General features: G+C 36.1%; 1 protein-coding gene across 4 annotated transcripts in view; it reads right to left on the bottom strand.

Annotated features, from left to right (window-relative positions):
• Positions 1-21,957, bottom strand: part of DMXL1 (Dmx like 1) — a 130,782-nt gene that overhangs the window by 15,372 nt on the left and 93,453 nt on the right. For 3 of the 4 annotated variants that reach the window (XM_029216002.1, XM_029216003.1, XM_029216004.1), the window contains 5 exons: positions 12,430-12,516; positions 9,735-9,856; positions 9,226-9,367; positions 5,629-5,689; positions 1,444-1,571 (listed from right to left, as the gene is read on the bottom strand). In XM_029216002.1, the coding sequence (XP_029071835.1) occupies positions 1,444-1,571; positions 5,629-5,689; positions 9,226-9,367; positions 9,735-9,856; positions 12,430-12,516 (540 nt within the window). Of the gene's footprint in view, positions 1-1,443; positions 1,572-5,628; positions 5,690-9,225; positions 9,368-9,734; positions 9,857-12,429; positions 12,544-21,957 lie in introns of those variants that run through there. The other variant, XR_003792589.1, reaches the window with a different exon arrangement.

The raw sequence follows: 21,957 nt of genomic DNA, 5'->3' as shown, positions 1-21,957 counted from the left end.
GGTTCTTGAAAAGGACAATATGATCTCACCTATAGTGTAGTTATATAATTATGTTATTTGTTCTTTTTTCTTTTATGGCTACACCGCACAGCTTGTGGAATCTTAGTTCCCGAACCAGGGATCAAACCCGCGCCCTCGGCACTGAAAGCACGTGAATCCTAACCACTGAACCACCAGGGAATTCCCTATGCTATTTGTTATATAACTTTGTTGACAACATGAAGAATGCATTAGAGAGACAGGGTCGAAGTACAGAGATTAGTTAGGAACAATGTAACATTGACAAACCAAAGCGGAAAAATATGAGCACGTAAGTGGTATGGATAGGTTATACAGCTGAAAGTACAATAGAATTCTAAAGGCTTTTAGATTAAATCCCCTTAATTTCCCATTAAGGAGCAAAGAATGTTGCTAATTGGTATTAAGAAATTATAAGCTCTCAATTTTGTTTCATAACTACATGAAAAATTATCACTGACTTCTGTGAAATGATAAGAGCCATCTGATAAATGTGGTAGGCAAAAAGGTTGCAGCACACCATGACACAAGTAACACGTAAGGAGGGTGGAAGGTTTGGAGGTTGAGGGAAAACGAAAGGCAAGATGAACCATCAGCTAGGGCCTGTGTGAATGTTTTTAGTGAAGCATGGCCCTGAAGACAAAGAGCAGGCCAATTTCCCCTTCAGTAGTTGTTTAAAGGGCTAGTAAGATAGGAGGAGCAGAGAGAGGCAGTTTGAGGAAAGGAGGATTACGGGAGGTGAAGCTGGTAAGAGCCAGGTTGGCAAACTTTTATTAAAAGGCCCATATAGTAAATATTTTAGGCTTGCCAGCTACAGTCTTTGTTCTCCTGAACTCTGTTGCAGTACTGGGAAAACAATCATAGAAAACAAATGATGAATGGGTTAGCTGTTTTCCAATATAACTTTATTTACAAAACAGGTGGCTAGGCCGTAGTCTGTTAACACCCTGTTCTAGAGCAGTGCTTCTCAAAACTTTAATGTTGTGTACAAATCACAAGAGTATCTGGCTAAAATGCAGATGGTGATTTGATAGGTCTGGACTAGAGTCAATAACCTGCATTTCTAATCAACTCCCAGATGTTACTTACTACTTGGTACTTGACCATACTTTGAGTAGGTCCCAGAGGGTAAAGTAAGCAGATGTATTTAATAAAAAAATGTGTAATATAAGATGGTCCTATAATCATTTGGTCCTTAAGCATCATATAAGAGAATTTTAATGGAAATGTATATAATGTCTTTCCAGGAAGAACCAAGTGAATTTAAGTTTTGAGAGGAATTTCTTTAAAAAGAATTCATATAAGATGGATTAATACTTCACCATTAGCTCATTGAGCTGTTCTCTTCAGAAACCCAAATGAGTAATATTCATAAACCTTTAATGAAATCAAACCATTTTCCCTATTTACATTTTTATATACTACCTTATTTCCTTGATAGTTAAATCTCATTCTTGTAACTCTTGAATTGCCACCAGATCGGAAACAGGTTATTTGTTGAGAATGGCCCCATTCGAACATTCTCACACTTCCATCTTGAGCTCCTGTCAGATCTGCATTATAAGAGGGAAAAAATTGCAAATTTATTTCAGGAATCTTTGGCAAATTTATCTTTTAATCCAATGTGAAAATCTTTACGGAAGAAATACCTAAGAAATGAATCATAGTCAATTCACATGAATTTACCTTTGTATGAAATTTCACTTGAATACTCTCAATCTTAAAAACAGATGATTACATGGTGTTCTTTCATCTGACAGAACATATCCTCACACAAAACAACAGAAGCAATTAAATCAGACCTCTATAAACTTTATTTCCTTTTGAAATTATCTCAGTTACGTTTTAACAGCCTTTAGTAGATAACGTTTATGATAAAGAATCAAATTCTTGGAATTACTTAACTTTGTATGGTGACAGATGGTAACTAGACTTATCATGGTGATCATTTTGTAATGTATAAAAATACTGAATCAGTATGTTGTACACCTGAGATGAACACAACACTTTAATAAGTCAACTGTATTTAAAAAAAAAAAAAACTTGGGTTTTTTTTTTTCACACACACACACACACACACACACACTGTATTTTATTTTTACAAAAGATAAATAAACTGACACCAAGCATTGTAAATGGATGACCACAACAAAAGCAACAATGACTGCAATTACCAAACACGAAACACACTCATACTATGTCATATAATATTGACATTCAGTCCAGTAATCCTCCACGGTAACAGCTCCTTTACTTTGTATATTGATTTGTATATTTTTTGATTCTGAAAATTGATTTGTATATTTTTGGCTTCTGAGTCCTTGTGGGTTTTTTTTTTATTCAAACAGAAAGTCACAAAAATTATAATCATCCTCATCAGTTCACTCAGTCCCATGTAATTAATTTTTTTTTCATCTTGATCTTTTGTTAGCACTTTTATGAATTCGTCAGTTTTCCATTAGAGTTCCGAAAATGCTTATTCATTCAGTTCAGCAGTATAAAATCTTGGGATTTTTAACAGCCAATTCTTATCAGTCATACTACTGATGTTTAAATTTATGCATTTTTCTCTGAAAAAAAGATTGTACAAGGTCTTGAAAGTCATGCTAAAAAAAATCATTTCTAATAGTTATTGTGACTGATCTGATATCTCAAATATATGTTACTTGTTTCATTAAGGAAGATGAACAAACTAAGTAATTATTAAATTCTTTACTTTACCATTTACTAATTGTGTGTTACTAGGAAACTTACTTAATCTCCCTGAGCCTACTTCCTTCTAGTAAAAGGTATATAAGTCACTATAATAGTGATATATATCATTAATGATATATAAGTCACTGGACAGTTCTGAGAAGTAAATGAGATAATTCATATAAATCATTCAGAAATATGCCTAACATATAGGGCTAAATCTACATTAAGAATAGTTATCAGTATTAATGTGGTACAGAGGTAGTGAGAAATTATATTAATGTATGTAAAAGTAAAGTACCTAGCACATTGCTGGTCATACATTAGTCAATTTTCCCTCATTCATATCCAAGTATTTAAAAAAAAGGAGCTTCAACTGTTTTGACATGTTTTAACACTGGGCTGGGATGGAAGGGTGGGTAGAATTTCTTGAGACTAGGGATGTTAATTCTATCCTCCCTCTCCTCTATAGTCTTGCCTAGCTTAATCAAAAAAAATAAATTGGACTAGATGCATTTAAAAACCACTCAAATTTTTCTATTATTTATGGTTTTATTTAATTTATTTGAAAAAAATCCCTAATTATTAGTAGCTCACATGTAAAATGAAACACTCTTAAAACCTTATGAACTAAAACTTAAAAAAACGAAGGTTCCATGACTTCACTGGTGGCACAGTGGATAAGAATCTGCCTGCCAATGCAGGGGACACAGGTTCGATCCCTGGTCTGGGAAGATCCCACATGCCGCAGAGCAACTAAGCCCATGCACCACAGCTACTGAGCCTGCACCCTAGAGACTGCGTGCCACAACTACTGAGCCCGTGCAACACTACTGAAGCCCGCGTGCCTAGAGCCTGTGCTCTGCAACAAGAGAAGCCACTGCAATGAGAAGCCCGTGCACCGCAACGAAGAGTAGCCCCCGCTCGTCACAACTAGAGAAAGCCCGTGCGCAGCAACGAAGACCCAATGTGGCCAAAAATTAATTCTTTAAAAAACAAAAACAAACAAACAAAAAAACCCACAAACGTTCCTATAACCAGGTTGTCTGAGCAAATATTCCTTATTAGTAAGTAAAGTCTGTTACATCATATACATGTAAGGAAAGAGTTAAATGCAACCTTAAAAATCTTAATATATTCATTTTTTGTTTTTGAAATAAGGCTTTCCTTTTAAGACTTACATTTCTATTTCAGTTCAACCTATTAGATTAACTTCTAAAAAACTTCCCTGGAGTAGAAGTCCAAAAGTTTTGGTTTACAATGACTAAGATTTTTTAAAAATCTATTCCAAAGGAAGGAAGGAACTATTTTGAGGTATCTGTAATTCAGAGTAAAATTTTTAAAAAACTTGTTTCAAAACATTTCCAGTACATGAAAGGAGCCTATTGTTGAACTAAATTACTATCTGTGAGACTTGTTCATGACATGAAAAAATATACTGTAAAAAAATTTCAGTGATTAATTTAATTAGCATTTAATTTTTCAAGTCTCTTATCTGCCAGTTACAGTAGTTCTTCTCTGAACAGAGAAAGTACTTACTGCAAGACAGAAGTTACATGATGTTACCTAATAACTCTGAAAATAAGTCCATTAATTGCCTTTGAAGCTAGGGATTATTTTATTTAAATTTATGGGCTCGAGGTAGAGCCTATTTATAAACTAGTCACCTGTCATGATACATGCTTTGGGACAGAAATAATGAAATCCCTTCAATATTTCAGGAAACTTCTAAACCCTATTGTATAGAGTAAGAATAGATTTTAAACAATGCCAAATTTTCTTGCTGCAGGATTAATATTATTTAAGCTTTGTAAATAAAACACCTTTGACTCCTTCCTCTATATGCTTCATGATTGTTTTTAGTTCTTACTTTACATTAGACTTGTGGATAGAAAACATATACTTCTAGTGTTGAATAAATTTGATGTAGTGGAAACAGGCTAATTTTCAATATTATTTTATACCTCTAGCATAAGTAACAGAAGTTCCCTCTTCATCTTAAATATATGGTTCTCTTCAACCCTTTTATTAAACATTGGTATATAACTTTGATAATAGATGCTTACAGCACTTATTATAATTAGGTAGAAAAGAACACTGGTTTTGCCACTCCTATTTTATCAAAACATCTGTCATAAAAAAGGTGGTACAATTTTTTTATAGGTTATTAAATTGGAAGGACATGAGTACCTTTTAATTAACATGCACTATTTTCACTATTTTTGTTACTGTGTAGTAGGACAATTTGATGAAGGGCACTACTTAAAAATTATATTTAAAAAAACCTGGAATACACACATGCCAATATGAATACTGATTCCAACCCACCAGTTAAAGTTGTCTCTATTATTTTTTCTCTGCTTCAATACTTCCAATAAATTCCCCATTAAATCTTTGTTAAAGGAAGAAAAACTTTTGAGATTCCTAGGAAGATTAACTAAAAATAAATATATCCTGCCTTAGAATGTAAGAATGTAGTAATAACCATTTCCTATACTTACTATTAGTGTATCTGATAAAAGACAAACTGACAAAATATTAATAAAATACAAACTGATTATGAGGAGGCTACAAGTGACCCAGATATGGTTCTGTTCTATGTAATAAAAAAGGGAGTGATCCAATTATTAAAACAATAATTATCAACTACAATTTAACATTGTGCAGAGTCCAGAAATGTTCAAAAATAAAATGTGATAACAAATATTCAGTCAAAATGCTAAAAATTTACATGTTAAGTTAGCCTTCTCTACTAATTCAGGAAAATCACTTTTTCTATTTTTACCCAATTTTGAAGTGATTTTACTTGCTAGCAAACATTCCCTACAAAAAAAATAAAGTGCTGACTATCTTTCAATTGAAACTAAAAGTTTCCTTTAAATTCCTTAAAATAATGGCTAATTATTATCAACTTACAGTAAGGAAGAGATGGATGAGAAGTCATTCTTCTGACATTATTAATGGCTTTCTTAATCATCTGTTAACAAAGAAAAATCATTCTTTTACAGTTACAATAAAAAGTAGTATTAAAAATTTAAATTGTGACAGGAGATTCAAATAACATTTATTTATTTTTACATGATTCCATAACTATCGTAATGGGTGCTAAAAATACTAAACATGGTAACAGAAATGAAATTTAATAGCTCAGCTCTCTAACATTTAAGTGTACATACATTTTCTGCATCATTACCTAGTATCTAAGAACAAATTCACCTCAAGAATTTAGTCTCACCTCCTTTCTTGCCAATTCTTTTCTTATCCCATTAAATTTATTGGAACAATCCTGAATAGTATAAGGTTAAAAAGACAGGCAGAAGCATGTGAAAAAAAAAAAAAGAGGTAAACAGAAAACTGTATAAATTTTTAACTGATAGTTTGGAACTATTTATTTACCCATTTTAAAATTATGCTTTGAATGATTTACATAGCCTGTCAAATAAGAGTAAACTAAATATGTGAAATTAAAGGGATAATTTTAATTTATAGACTATTTCCTACTTATAACTGTAACTATAGTTATAGGTTATCCTAAGTTTGTAGCACCAGTTCATGTATATTTTGTTGTTACTGTTCTTTTGGATTTTAAATTGTTCAATTAGCCTAAAGCTGTAAGTAAAGTGGGGATTTGGGAGGGAGGGAAGGAACTAGGCCAGCAGAATCAGTGAGGGATAGAAACACTGAAAGATATATATGGCTGCAGTTATACTCCAAAACAGCAGAAATTGGTCATAACTAGTATTCATTTTCATTAGCATTCATAATTTAATAAAATAATAGGATTAAGAAAATATTTGATCAAATTCTCTACACACAAAAAACAACCTTCTGAATGTTACTTCTGTTTAGTAAACTTCATGTTTAAATCCCTTGCCCCTCTTAATTTAGAAAAAGTCTAAAGATTCCTGTTCTTTCTTTTAATTATCATTTTTTTTCTGGTAAGAGCATCAAAGGAAAATCATGAGTAAAAAAATAAAAGAAAGTTAAATAAGTTTCTGAAAGCATATGTAGAATATTATAAGGGAAAGAAATCATTAATTATTTTAGAAGATTCATATAAAAAGGAACCACCTTATTATATTGGTGTCTTTTTCCTGAGGATGGAGTGGGATAATCCCAATACTTATGTTTACAAACCACAATGACCCCAACTAAAAAAGATGTCCTTCTAACATTTAAATAGGAAGAAAATTCAGTCCTAAGAGGAATAACAAAGGTAAATTTCCATATTATAATACTCTGGAGAATAAACAAATATTTTCTGAGCACCTACTAAATGGTCTACTTAGAGATCTATTCTACTTAGAGATCATCAATATATAAGGCAGGCATAACATAATCTCTCAAAGAGCTTGCATTGCAGAGGGTATAAAAAAAGACAACCAAATAATGAATAGATAATTTCCAAACTGATGATGAGATGATAAAATGGGATAATATGATGATCAAATGAGATAACAGTGTGACTGGCAGTAGTGTAGGGAGGAGCAGATACCTTTGCTAAGGAAGCAAGGGAAATCTCTGGGAATTTGAGTTGAGATCTGAATGGTAAACAAAAGAAGAGTATTTCAAGCAGAAAACAAGGTAAAGGCTCTGAGCTTGATGTGCTCAAGTGACAGAAAGAAGGCCAGTGTGACCAGAGCAAAGAGAATCAGGTGTGGAAACAAGGGAGATGCTGCTGCAGAGGCTGGCAGAGTTTAAATCACATAGGGCCTTAGAGGCCATGTTAAGGACTTGATTTAAAGCTGTACTGGGTAATCTTAAAGTTTTAAGCATGGGAGTGATAACCTGAATGATCTTTTAGAAAAAAGCAACTCTGCCTGCTGTGTATAAAACAGAGGGAGCAGTATAGAAGCAGAGAGACCAGAAAGAAAGCTGTTACAGGAAGAATTGTATCATATTCTCTGAAAATGGAGTTGGAAAAAGTGCTTATTATTTCTTTTTGTATATTTTGTATATTCTCTTTAAGTTCTTTAAAAGATAATAATATCAGTAGGTTTTACAAATGAATTTTAATGTATCTGTCCATTGGAAAAAATTTAACTATTAATGACCAACTCTTTTCTTTTGAATAATCACTGGATTGCTTTTCAAATTCTTAATACTTAAAACACTCCTACCTGAAATCAATGAGTGAAGGGGAATGGAGGGCTTTAACACAAGCTCTACCACAAATTTGAGATAGTGACCTGAGTTAAATTCCTTGACCTTTCTGGATCTCAAGCTTAATCTAAAGAATGTAAGTAGGAGTAATTACAACAGCTACAACAGATATCTCAAACGATAATAAGGTTATATGAGTGATAAAAGAACTGCATTAAGTATAAAATATTATCAGGTATTATTAAAGATGACTGAGCCTTTATTTAAATAATTACCCTTACAAAAACCACCTACCACCTAGAAAGCCATGGAAAGAACTGCTGGTGCTGGGTTTCTTTGGTTCTGTGTATCAATTCCTATACCCTAAGTGTCAACAAAGGAATCTCATGTGGGTATAAACATGGATCACATCTTCGGTAATCAGGGCTCAAGAAGATCCTCATTACTACAGAAAAATTCTGTTTCAGTTCATCTGCATATTATATTTTGCTTAAATTAAAAAAAATTTATATCATTTTTATTTGTTCAAAAAAAGAAAAATTTTTTTTGTCTCAGCATCAACTAACAGTTATTAGTTGATAACCATTTAAAAATATTATCTAGACTAGGGGTTGGCAAACCTTTTTCGTAAAGAATTAGATAATAAAGTGTTTTGGACTCTATGGGCATATAGTCTCTGCTCAGATACTCAATCCTACCACTGTAATGTGAAAGCATCCATAAACAAAATATTAAAAAAATGAGTGTGGCTATGTTCCAATAAAACTTTATTTATAAACAATAAAATCTGAATTTCATATAATTTTCATGTGTCACAGAATACCATTCTTCTTTTGATTTTTTTTCAACAGCTGAAAAATGCAAACACCATTCTTAGCATGTTGTCGATACAACAGGTAGTAGGCAGGATTTGACCCATAGGCCGTAGTTTGCTGAGGCCTAATTTGGTTCCAAATAATTATTACTTAAAATATAGCTCTTTGTATTTTCAATTATTTATTTAAAATAATTTTTGTTATCCTTTTCAAATGAAAACATATTATTCTTCGAATCAAAATTTATAATTTCCAACAAGTATGACTTATTAAAAAAATTAAGAATTAAAAAAAAATATTTAGGGCTTCCCTGGTGGCGCAGTGGTTGAGTCCACCTGCCGATGCAGGGGACACAGGTTCGTGCCCCGGTCCGGGAAGATCCCACATGCTGCGGAGTGGCTAGGCCCGTGAGCCATGGCCACTGAGCCTGTGCATCCGGAGCCTGTGCTCCGCAATGGGAGAGGCCACAACAGTGAGAGGCCCCCATACCACAAAAAAAAAAAAAAAAAAAAAAAAAAATTTACATCATCTTTTATCTATTAAGTTAGAGAGAAAAACAGGACATTTATACACAAATATTTTTAACTTTACATACCACTGATGCTCCTCTGCCAGTCTGTGTACTACCAAGCCATGGCATGTTAATTGGAGTACCAGGATTGCTATGTGTGTATGGGGTTGTACCCTGCACAGCTGTTAAATCATCACGAGCATGTATAACCAAGAAATCTTCTGACCTACAAAGGAATATCAGCCAGAATGAAAGCAACCCATCAGTTCTTCATGTCTTCTGTTATACCTGAAAGCTCTAACATATGACTTTGTATTTCCCTTTAAAATTAATTTTCTTCAGCTCTTAACTCTCAACTTACAGACAATAATTTCGTATGTGAACAATTTCAGATCCCTTCACCTATTCTCTTCTATCCCTCGATTCCCTTCTTTAAAGCTCCAGCCACCCCTTCTTTACTCTTTAGCATATCAATTTCCACTTTGCTTACAATCTAGGACTATTCCTTTAAAAAATCATTTGAAAGGTATAGTTCTGTGGATTTCATTATTCGTACTGCAATGTCACCAAATAAAAACAAAGTATAAGGGTACCCTTTGGTTTCCATTTCTATATCATCATCTACCCAAGTATAGATCTGTGTAGCCAGAATTCCAGAAACATCTAGTTCTTGAACATCATGGCTTGAAGCAATTGCTATGCAGTTTCTATTCGCCTGAAAAATAAATCATACAGTACTTTTTAAATAAAAATGCGTAACATGTATATGCGCTACTTTTGAAAATGGAGACTACAAAACAGCCCCTAGAAATGATAACTTTAAGGTATAGAATAAATAGTATTTTCACAAATAAATATTTTAAATTAATTTTAATAAATAACTTTGAGTGAAATATCATCAGCTTGAGCTTGGAGATATGTTTATATTCTAAGAATTCCACAGCATTCAACAGAAAGTCAGCTATAAATGGAAATGCACATGCCACTTCATTTCTTCTCCCAGCACTGTCTCTCTAGTCTACTAGAATGGTACAATCTCCTTAAGGTTTGCACAGTTCAGAAATGTGGAGTGAGATGTTGAACAATATAGGGGCCCTGGGAGGTAAGGAAAGGTAAGGGAGATAAGGAACTCCAAACTAAAGAAATAATGGTGAATTATTCAAATAAGATGGTATCACTTTCACCTAAAGCCTTTCAATCTTAGGCAAGACAAACAGAATTTGGGAAAGGGTCACAAAGAAGAGGTGAAGAAGAGTGAGGGAAGTATGTCAGAAAAAATCATAAATGAAAAGTTGGTCAGACTAAATGATAGAAAATTTTAAACATCTACAAATTTAAAACATGTATCTCTAAAACAGAAAATGAAAAGATATTGACAGCAAAAAGAAAACAGGATTAGTATTTCCATTATGTAAAATGCTAAATACAAACTAATAAGAAAAAACTGAGACCCCAGAGATATGTGGGAAAAGGATATTAACTAGACTGTTGGAAGGTAATTCTCCATGGGACTCTCCACTTTTGCATGTCTTGTGAGTTAGTCAATGACTGCCTTTGTTTCACAGTATTATTGCCAGGATGTCTATATAGCTATAGTCTCTCCCTCCAGATCAAAAGGCAGATAAGCTTAATGTACATTAGAAAAGATTTGGGTATCATTGGCCTTCTTGCTGTCACTTTGTGGGAACTGTACCTCAGGGAACCAGAGCAAAAATGCTAACATTCTAGTTTTTGCTATTAGTAATAAATTGTCCTTTGTCTCTGGTCTTGTGTCTTCTAACAGTATCCATTAAACTGTGAAAGTTAACTTGTTCCATTGAATGCAGGGGAAAATCTCAGATCCTTCTTGACACAGATAATTCACAACTAAACAAATGGGGAAAAGTTCAATCTCATCAGCATTTTAAATTACTGCAATTTAAAGCAAAGGATATTTCTTAGCTACAAATTTAGCAAAGATGTAAAAACAATATATTTGAAGAAATAAAAATTAAACAAGTACACTCTTACAGAGTCAACAGGAGACTTTGTATATGACTGTTCATTACTATTTACTTATATAATATATCCAAGTAAGAGAAAAAAGCTAGTCTGTTTTATAGCACAAAATATTAAAATCTTATTTTCTTCAGGGGAAGGAAGTGACTTGTTGAGTGTAGATAATAATTTTATATTTGTATTGTGTAATATGTATATATCATATTATATAGATATACCATCATGAGAACTGCCTGGCTAAGGGGCTAATCCCTAACTTGCCTGCTATGAACAGAACTAGTCACTGTTATGGAAAGTCTATGAGGAATATGAGATGAAGAACACAGGGAAAGATGAGGACAGAATGACAAAGGATCTATCTAGGTGAAATCAAAGAAAAGACAGGCATAGGGAATTCCCCAGTGGTCCAGTGGGTAAGACTCTGCGCTTTCACTGCTGAGGGTGTGGGTTCAATCCCTGGTCAGGGAACTAAGATCCCACAAGCCGCACGGTGAGGGCAAAAATAAGACAGACATAGCATAGGAAGATGAAGAATCAACTAGAAGTCCCTATACATTTTGCAGTAAGGCAATTAGGGAAGATAGGAGGGGAAAATGACTAAGATAAATTTCAACCTTGGACCACTGTACCGAAGGCTACCTCTTCTGTAAGTAGCTTATAGACACCTCTAAGGAGGATATTGAGTAAGAAAGCTAAGGAATACAAAGAAAACACTAGTTGGGCAGCTATTATAGCTGAAAGTCAAACAGGGAGAATTTCTGTGAGTCACATATAAGCTTAATTTTGATCTATACGAAGAATCACATTCAACATATTCATATAAAGAAAACAGGAAACATTTTCTTTGGATTAGCTGCATGTGTTGTATAAATTCTAAAGGCAGGGGACTTCCCTGACGGTCGAGTGGTTAATATTCTGTGCTTCCACTGCAAGGGGCATGGGTTCGATCCCTGGTCGGGGAACTAAGATCCCGCATGCCAAAAAATAAAAATAAAATAAAATAAAATAAAATAAAATAAATAAATTCTAAAGGCAACTGCATATATAAATACTTGAGACCTCTCTCTGTGTAGTAATAAAACATTTTATCTGCTATATATCCAAGATCAAATAAATTATCAAACAATATAATCATTTTATAAAATAAAAAATGTACTCACATTGCAATTTAAGGAGTAGAAAGTAGCTCTGGGAAAGGGAAACACTGCTACTGAATAAACTGACAGAACAGGAGACATTCTCCAACTATGAATACTTAATCAAAGAAAAGAAAAATGTCTATATACTTACTTTATTAACAGCAAAGGCAGTAATTATATCAGATTCCTTATGAATAATTCTTGCTTTACCTCCAGGGTATCCCGAATCTGCTTCTACCTAAATGGAGGGAAAGAAAATACAAAACTACAGTGATTTTAGTAAATGAAAAAAACATAATATATGTCAGTCTTTCATTTAATACTTGCATAAATTAAGAAACTTTTCAGATATTTCAAATCCAAAGGTACTATTTTATGTGTTACTTATTTCTAAAACAAAATTTGGCAAGAGGAATTTACATCTTTTCAAATTTGCTTTTTCACATATAAAAAGATCATTGATATACAACTTCATTAACTGCTTATGTTCTTAAGCTGCAATAAGTTAACTTTAAGACATTCTAATTATTAACGTTAAGATAAGTTTACCGCGTTTCGTAGTATTATAATCCTTTGATATTTTAAATATTTTAATATTAAAAGGCCAGAAGGTAAATATCTTAGGTTTTGCAGACCAGTAAAGAATTATGTTGCATATTCTTTTTTAAAACAACCTTTCAAAAATATAAAAACCATTCTTAGCTCATGGCCTACAGAAGAACAAGTAGGACACAGCCAGCTGAATATTTTACTCTTTGTCTAAAATAACTTTTAATTTATTAAAGGACCCTGAAATCCGGAAAGGCATAGTAATTTGCCCAAGTCAGTAATCATTTTAATAGCTGAATAAACCATAATTCAATATACTTTGGATAAGGGAAATATTATTTGACCTTTTGCTTACCCCACAGAAGGCATATACACCTTTCAACTCAGAAGAGAGTATCATATAAAATCAACATTTACTAAAATAAACAGAGGTAAAATGAAGAGGCAATTGCTAAGAGTTGGAGATGTTACTTAATGTACTATTTTGTTTCATTTTATCCTCTCTAACCTTCAACCTTTAAAATGAATTATTATAAATTGTTTCACAACTCATTGTGCAGTGCAGAAGTTATTAATTTGAAATCAGAAAACAAATTTACTTCCTGGAAAATTTAGATAAAATATCACCAATCCCCATCCATTGTTTGACCACAGAACTGAGTAGGGTGAGCAATATTTTTAAAATGGCAACTAAGATGACAGTTCATTTGCAAAGTTGAAAGAGACATAATCAAACCAAAATAACCATATGCAATCAAAACTCATAGTCACTGGATGTAAAGATGTCAAATATACTCTAATCTTAAATGCAACTGGATAACAAACATGAAAGAATTTCACTGCTCGTACCAGCATTTTGGTTGATTTGAGAGTCAACTTCTTTTCTAAATAGTCTTAGTTCTGGTTGAGGTCCATCATCCAGTAAGAATGTCTAAGTCAAATTCTGTAATTTCATGACCAAAATCCCAACTTAACCACCTATCTGCCTGGTATCTAAAGTACACTAAGTGTCCACTACTGGGTTTTGAAGAAATTGGAAATAAAGACAAATGATATTTCCATGGAATAGAGGGATATGCTATTTGCTGGTAATGAATAGGTGGGTGGAAAATTTCAGTCTCACCGGCAGCACTTCTTCAAACTTTACACTCACAGAGAGGAAAGCATGAACTTCATAAACGCTTCTTCACTGTGGGAATACATTCCTGTCCTTTCATTATCTAGATTTACTAAAACATTGTTTCTCCAAGAAGACCTGCATGAGAATCAATTAAACGGGGTGGGGTGGGGTAGAAGGAATGGTGTTTGGCATCAAGAGTTTATGCATATTCAATTTTGAGAACAGTCATAAGTTGTAGGAGATGAATTTGGAGAAGTAGGCAGAGTTTAGCTTGCACGGGGCCTTAAAAGCCATAATAAAGAATTCAGATTTTATTTTAAGGTTAGAAAACCATTGGAGGGTTTTGATAATTCTGGATGTTGTGGGACAAAACATAAGGGGTGTGAGACTGGCTGCCAGGAAACTAGTTAAGAGGCAACTACAGTAGCTGAAGTAAGAGGCAGCGGTGTATTTGATTAGAGGAGAAGGAATGGTGGTACTGATTAAGTGGTTAGCATTAGGATAAATTTTGCCAGTGGGCTGAGACTACAGTAGTGAGTAAAAGAGAGGAAGTAAGGGTGACTCCCAGTTTTCAGACCGTTCTCAAAAAATGATACTGAGACAAAAGTGAAGGAAAGAATAGGTTTAGGTTGGGATTAGGGGAAGATAGAAAATTCTATGTTTTGACATTGAGGGGGAGGTAACTAATAGATTATATATGCAAGTCTGGACTTCATGAAATGAGCGGGGCTGGAGAGAATTAAGAATTATAATTTGTATGGAAACACAAAAGACACTGAATAGCCAAAGCAATCTTGAGAACGAAAAACGGAGCTGGAGGAATCAGGCTCCCTGACTTCAGACTATACTACAAAGCTACAGTAATCAAGACAGTATGGTACTGGCACAAAAACAGAAATATAGATCAATGGAACAGGATAGAAAGCCCAGAGATAAACCCACACACATATGGTCACCTTATCTTTGATAAAGGAGGCAGGAATGTACAGTGGAGAAAGGACAGCCTCTTCAATAAGTGGTGCTGGGAAAACTGGACAGGTACCTGTAAAAGTATGAGATTAGATCACTCCCTAACACCATACACAAAAATAAGCTCAAAATGGATTAAAGACCTAAATGTAAGGCCAGAATCTATCAAACTCTTAGAGGAAAACATAGGCAGAACACTCTATGACATAAATCACAGCAAGATCCTTTTTGACCCACCTCCCAGAGAAATGGAAATAAAAAAAAAAATAAACAAATGGGACCTAATGAAACTTCAAAGCTTTTGCACAGCAAAGGAAACCACAAACAAGACCAAAAGACAACCCTCAGAATGGGAGAAAATATTTGCAAATGAAGCAACTGATAAAGGATTAATCTCCAAAATTTACAAGCAGCTCATGCAGCTCAATAACAAAAAAACAAACAACCCAATCCAAAAATGGGCAGAAGACCTAAATAGACATTTCTCCAAAGAAGATATACAGACTGCCAACAAACACATGAAAGGATGCTCAACATCATTAATCATTAGAGAAATACAAATCAAAACTACAATGAGATATCATCTCACACCAGTCAGAATGGCCATCATCAAAAAATCTCGAAACAATAAATGCTGGAGAGGGTGTGGAGAAAAGGGCACACTCTTGCACTGCTGGTGGGAATGTAAATTGGTATAGCCATTATGGAGAACAGTATGGAGGTTCCTTAAAAAACTACAAATAGAATTACCATATGACCCAGCAATCCCACTACTGGGCATATACCCTGAGAAAACCATAATTCAAAAAGAGTCATGTACCAAAATGTTCATTGCAGCTCTACTTACAATAGCCAGGAGATGGAAACAACCTAAGTGTCCATCAACAGATGAATGGATAAAGAAGATGTGGCACATATATACAATGGAATATTACTCAGCCATTAAAAGAAATGAAATTGAGCTATTTGTAATGAGGTGGATGGACCTAGAGTCTGTCATACAGAGTGAAGTAAGTCAGAAAGAGAAAGACAAATACCGTATGCTAACACATATATATGGAAATTAAGAAGAAAAAATGTCATGAGGAACCTAGGGGTAAGACAGGAATAAAGACACAGACCTACTAGAGAATGGACTTGAGGATACGGGGAGGGGGAAGGGTAAGCTGTGATAAAGCGAGAGAGTGGCATGGACATATATACACTACGAAACGTAAAATAGATAGCTAGTGGGAAGCAGCCGCATAGCACAGGGAGATCAGCTCAGTGCTTGGTGACCACCTAGAGGGGTGGGATTGGGAGGGTGGGAGGGAGGGAGACGCAAGAGGGAAGAGATATGGGAACATGTGTGTATGTATAACTGATTCATTTTGTTATAACGCAGAAACTAGCACACCATGGTAGGGCAATTGTACTCCAATAAAGATGTAAAAAAAAAAAAAATTATCAGCCAATGGATGATATTTAAGTCATCAGATAACCCAAAGAGAAAGTAAAGATGGAAAGAGAAAAGGTTAGAGAACTAAGTTCTGCAACATCCAACATTCCAAAGATAGGAAAAAAAAGACTGGTCATTTCAGGAGTGGGAAACAGCACTGGGAAAGATAAATACTGACACTGAATAAACTGAAAGAACAAGAAACATTCTCCAACTATGAACTTAATAATCAAAGATGATGTTATAGGAACCAAGTGAAATAAGAGTTTCATAAAAGTAGCAGGGATCAACACTACCAAAGAATACTGAAAAGTTGAATTTAAAAACACAGAGAATTGACTACTGAAACTAGTGTAGTCATACACTAGGACAATCTCAGTGGAGAGGGCTGGAGATAATACTTAACTGGTTAGAGAAACATGTGACATCTTGTGAACAGAAAAGGAAGTCCACTGGGGAAGGTTCACAGGGGCATTCAACTGAGTTGATAATGTTTTATTTCTGAAGCTGGGTAGTTCCTACTTGGTATTTGCAATACTACTCTTTAAGTCTTCTTGAATGACTTTACAGGAAACTCTGTAATTGAATTTTACTAGGTAAAGGTTTAGAGAAATCAGGCAATAGATTCTCAAAGGTAGATCTTTTGGTTTTCATTTTAAAGTAAGAGAATAAAATATATTTGCTTATGTTGAGGAGAATTTAAGAGAGGTAAAAATTTATCATGGAGGTGAGATGAGGAATAAATACTGAAGTAAAGTCCTTGGGGAGGTAAGAGCAGACAGGATCAGTGCACAGGTGGAAGATCTGGCTTTGGATAAAAGAGTGACAGTGACATCTACTGTGAGAGAAGGCAAAACAAAACATCTGTACATAGAGCAGAAGTTAGATTTGGTGGTGGGACAATATGGTGGGCTAAATCACTGATAACTGTACTTATTTTGACAGCAAAACAAGGTCATTCATAGAAAGTAGTAAAGAAATATTGGAAGTTTGAGGTAAGAGGGAAAAAGTGGGGAGAATGGAAAAGAGAATGAAGAAACAATTATGATGGTGGAATACTTTAATTTGGGATTGTGGCTATAAATTTTAAATAAGGCAAGCCCCCATGGTTTGTGCTTTTTCTTCATCCATGTTCAGCTATTTGGGTGCAGACACAGAGTGGACAGAGAGCTAGCTTTAAACAGGTTTGGGAATTTTCAAGGCAAGTACAGTGTAGAGAGAACAGGGCAAAAAGGTTGAGGTTTGCAAGGGACTGATCACAATGATGAATCATGGAATCTAAGCTGGGAAAGAAAGGAACTGGGGACATGATACAGGCAAATAAAAATACATAACTCACATGTGCTACAAACATTGAAAGTCATATGACATAAAATCAAAAGTAAAAAACATCACAATGGGGAGAGGAACTTCAAGATGGCGGAGGAGTAAGATGCGGAGATCACCTTCCTCCCCACAGATACACCAGAAATACATCTACACGTGGAACAATTCCTACAGAACACCTACTGAACGCTGGCAGAAGACCTCAGACCTCCCAAAAGGGAAGAAACCCCCCCACGTACCTGGGTAGGGCAAAAGAAAAAAGAATAAACAGAGACAAAAGGATAGGGACGGGACCTGCACCAGTGGGAGGGAGCTGTGAAGGAGCAAAGATTTCCACACACTAGGAAGCCCCTTCGTGGGCAGAGACTGCAGGCTGCGGAGGGGATAAGCTTCGGAGCCACGGAGGAGCGCGCAGCAACATGGGTGCGGAGGGTTTCCCGCACAGAGGATCGGTGCCGATCAACACTCACCAGCCCGACAGGCTTGTCTGCTCACCCGCCAGAACCAATGGGGGATGGGACCTGAGGCTCGGGCTTCGGAGGTCAGATTCCAGGGAGAGGACTGGGGTTGACTGCGTGAACACAGCCTGGAGGGGCTAGTGTGCCACAGCTAGCAGAGAGGGAGTCCGGGAAAAAGTCTGGAGATGCCGAAGAGACAAGAGACTTTTTCTTGCTTCTTTGTTGCCTGGTGTGCGAGGAGACGGGATTAAGAGCTCCGCTTAAAGAAGCTGCAGAGATGGGCGCGAGCCGTGGCTATCAGCGCGGACCCCAGAGACGGGCATGGGACACTAAGGCTGATGCTGCAGCCATCAAGAAGCCGGTGTGCAAGCACAGTTCACTATCCACACCTCCCCTCCTGGGAGCCTGTGCAGCCTGCCACTGCCAGGGTCCCGTGATCCAAGGACAACTTCCCCAGGAGAACACACGGTGTGCCTCAGGCTGCTGCAACGTCATGCCGGCCTCTGCCGCTGCAGGCTCTCCCCGCACTCCGTACCATTTCCACCCCCTGCCCCGGCCTGAGTGAAGCAGAGCCCCCGAATAAGCTGCTCTTCTTTTTTTGTTGTTGTTGTTTTTTTGTGGTACGTGGGCCTCTCATTGTTGTGGCCTCTCCCGTCGTGGAGCACAGGCTCCGGATGTGCAGGCTCAGCGGCCATGGCTCACAGGCCCAGCCACTCTGCGGCATGTGGGATCCTCCCGGACCGGGGCACGAACCTGTGTCCCCTGCATCGGCAGGCGGACTCTCAACCACTGAGCCACCAGGGAAGCCCTCAGCTGCTCTTTTAACACCGTCCTGTCTGAGCGAAGAACAGACGCCCTTAGGCGACCTACACACAGAGGTGGGGCCAAATCCAAAGCTGAACCCCAGGAGCTGTGTGAACAAAGAAGAGAAAGGGAAATTTCTCCCAGCAGCCTCAGGAGCAGTGCATTAAATCTCCACAATCAACGTGATGTGCCCTGCATCTGTGGAACACCTGAATAGACAACGAATCATCCCAAATTGAGGAGATGGACTTTGGAAGCAAGGATTTTTTTTTTTCCCCTTTTTCTCTTTTGGTGAGAGTGTATGTGCATGCTTCTGTATGTGATTTTGTCTGTATAGCTTTGCTTTTACCATTTGTCCTCGGGTTCGACTGGTACTTTTTTTTTTTTTAGTATAGTTCTTAGCGCTTTTTATCATTACTGGATTTGTTTTTTTGGTTTCGTTGCTCTCTTTCTTTCCCTCTTTTTAATTCCTTAAAAAATATTTTTAATAATTATTTTGTATTTTACACACATTATTTTAGCTTCTTCTTTCTTTTTTTCTTTTTTTTTCTCACTTTAATTCTGAGCCGTGTGGATGACAGGCTCTAGGTGCTCCAGCCAGGCGTCAGGGCTGTGCCTCTGAGGTGGGAGAGCCAAGTTCAGGACACTGGTCCTCAAGAGACCTCCCAGCTCCATGTATTATCAAACGGCAAAAATCTCCCAGAGATCTCCATCTCAACGCCAAGACCCAGCTCCACTCAACGACCAGTAAGCTACAGTGCTGGACACGCTATGCCAAACAACTAGCAAGACAGGAACACAACACAACCCATTACCAGAGAGGCTGCTTAAAATCATAATGTGGTGACAGACACCCCAAAACACACCAACAGACGTGGACCTGCCCCACTAGAAAGACAAGATCCAGCCTCATCCACCAGAACACAGGCATTACCCCCCTCCACCAGGAAGCCTACACAACCCACTGAACCAACCTTAGCCACTGGGGGCAGACACCAAAAACAATGGGAACTACGAACCTGCAGCCTGCGAAAAGGAGACGCCAAACACAGCAAGCTAAGCAAAATGAGAAGACAGAGAAACACACAGCAGATGAAGGAGGAAGGTAAAAACCCACCAGACCTAACAAATGAAGAGGAAATAGACATTATACCACAAAAAGAATTCAGAATGATAGTAAAGATGATACAAAATCTTGGAAATAGAATGGAGAAAATACAAGAAACATTTAACAATGACCTGGAAGAACTAAAGAGCAAACAGTGATGAACAACACAATAAATGATATTAAAAATTCTCAGGAAGGGATCAATAGCAGAATAACTGAGGCAGAAGAATGGATAAATGACCTGGAAGATAAAAGAGTGGAAATAACTGCTTACTGCAGAGCAGAATAAAGAAAAAAGAATGAAAAGAATTGAGGAGAGTCTCAGAGACCTCTGGGACAACATTAAACGCACCAACATTCGAATTATAGGGGTCCCAGAAGAAGAAGAGAAAAAGAAAGGGACTGAGAAAATATTTGAAGAGATTATAATTGAAAACTTCCCTAATATGGGAAAGGCAATAGTTAATCAAGTCCAGGAAGCACAGAGAATCCCATACAGGAAAAATCCAAGGAGAAACACAAGACACATATTAATCAACCTATAAAAAATTAAATACAAAGGAAAAATATTAAAAGCAGCAAGGGAAAAACAACAAATAACACACAAGGGAATCCCCATAATGTTAACAGCTGATCTTTCAGAAGAAACTCTGCAAGCCAGAAGGGAGTGGCAGGACATATTTAAAGTGATGAAGGGGAAAAACCTACAACCATGATTACTCTACCCAGCAAGGATCTCATTCAGATTTGATAGAGAAATTAAAACCTTTATAGACAAGCAAAAGCTGAGAGAATTCAGCACTACCAAACCAGCTGTACAACAAATGCTAAAGGAACTTCTCTAGGCAGGAAACAAAAGAGAAGGAAAAGACCTACAATAACAAACCCAAAACAATTAAGAAAATGGGAATAGGAACATACATATCGATAATTACCTTAAATGTAAATGGATTAAATGCTCCAACCAAAAGACATAGACTGGCTGAACGGATACAAAGACAAGGCCCGTATATATGCTGTCAACAAGAGACCCACTTCAGACCTAGGGACACATACAGACTGAAAGTGAGGGGACAGAAAAATATATTCCATGCAAATGGAAATCAAAAGAAAGCTGGAGTAGCAATTCTCATACCAGACAAAATAGACTTTAAAACAAAGACTTATCACAAGAGACAAAGAAGGACACTACATAATGATCAAGGGATCAATCCAAGAAGAAGATATAACAACTGTAAATATTTATGCACCCAACAAAGGAGCACCTCAATACATAAGGCAAATACTAACAGCCATAAAAGGAGAAATCGACAGTAACACAATCATAGTAGGGGACTTTAACACCCCACTTTCACCGATGGACAGATCATCCAAAATGAAAATAAATAACGAAACACAAGCTTTAAATGCTACATTAAACAAGATGGACTTAATTGATATTTATAGGACATTCCATCCAAAAACAACAGAATACACTTTCTTCTCAAGTGCTCATGGAACATTCTAGAGGCTAGATCATATCTTGGGTCACAAATCAAGCCTTGGTAAATTTAAGAAAACTGAAATCGTATCAAGTATCTTTTCCGACCACAACGCTATGAGACTAGATATCAATTACAGGAAAAAAATCTGTAAAAAATACAAACATATGGAGGCTAAACAATATACTACTTAATAACCAAGAGATCACTGAAGAAATCAAAGAGAAAATCAAAAAATACCTAGAAACAAAGGACAATGAAAACACGACGACCCAAAACCTATGGGATGCAGCAAAAGCAGTTCTAAGAGGGAAGTTTATAGCAATACAATCCTACATTAAGAAACAAGAAACATCTCAAATAAACAACCTAACCTTACACCTAAAGGAATTAGAGAAAGAAGAACAGAAAAACCCCAAAGTTAGC

The sequence above is a fragment of the Monodon monoceros genome, unplaced genomic scaffold (genome assembly GCF_005190385.1).
Source record: "Monodon monoceros isolate NGI ecotype Baffin Bay Population unplaced genomic scaffold, NGI_Narwhal_1 Super_Scaffold_12, whole genome shotgun sequence".
NCBI lineage: Eukaryota > Metazoa > Chordata > Mammalia > Artiodactyla > Monodontidae > Monodon > Monodon monoceros.
The sequence above is the reverse complement of the archived record's forward strand: the minus strand, read 5'-3'. Positions and strand labels throughout refer to the sequence as shown.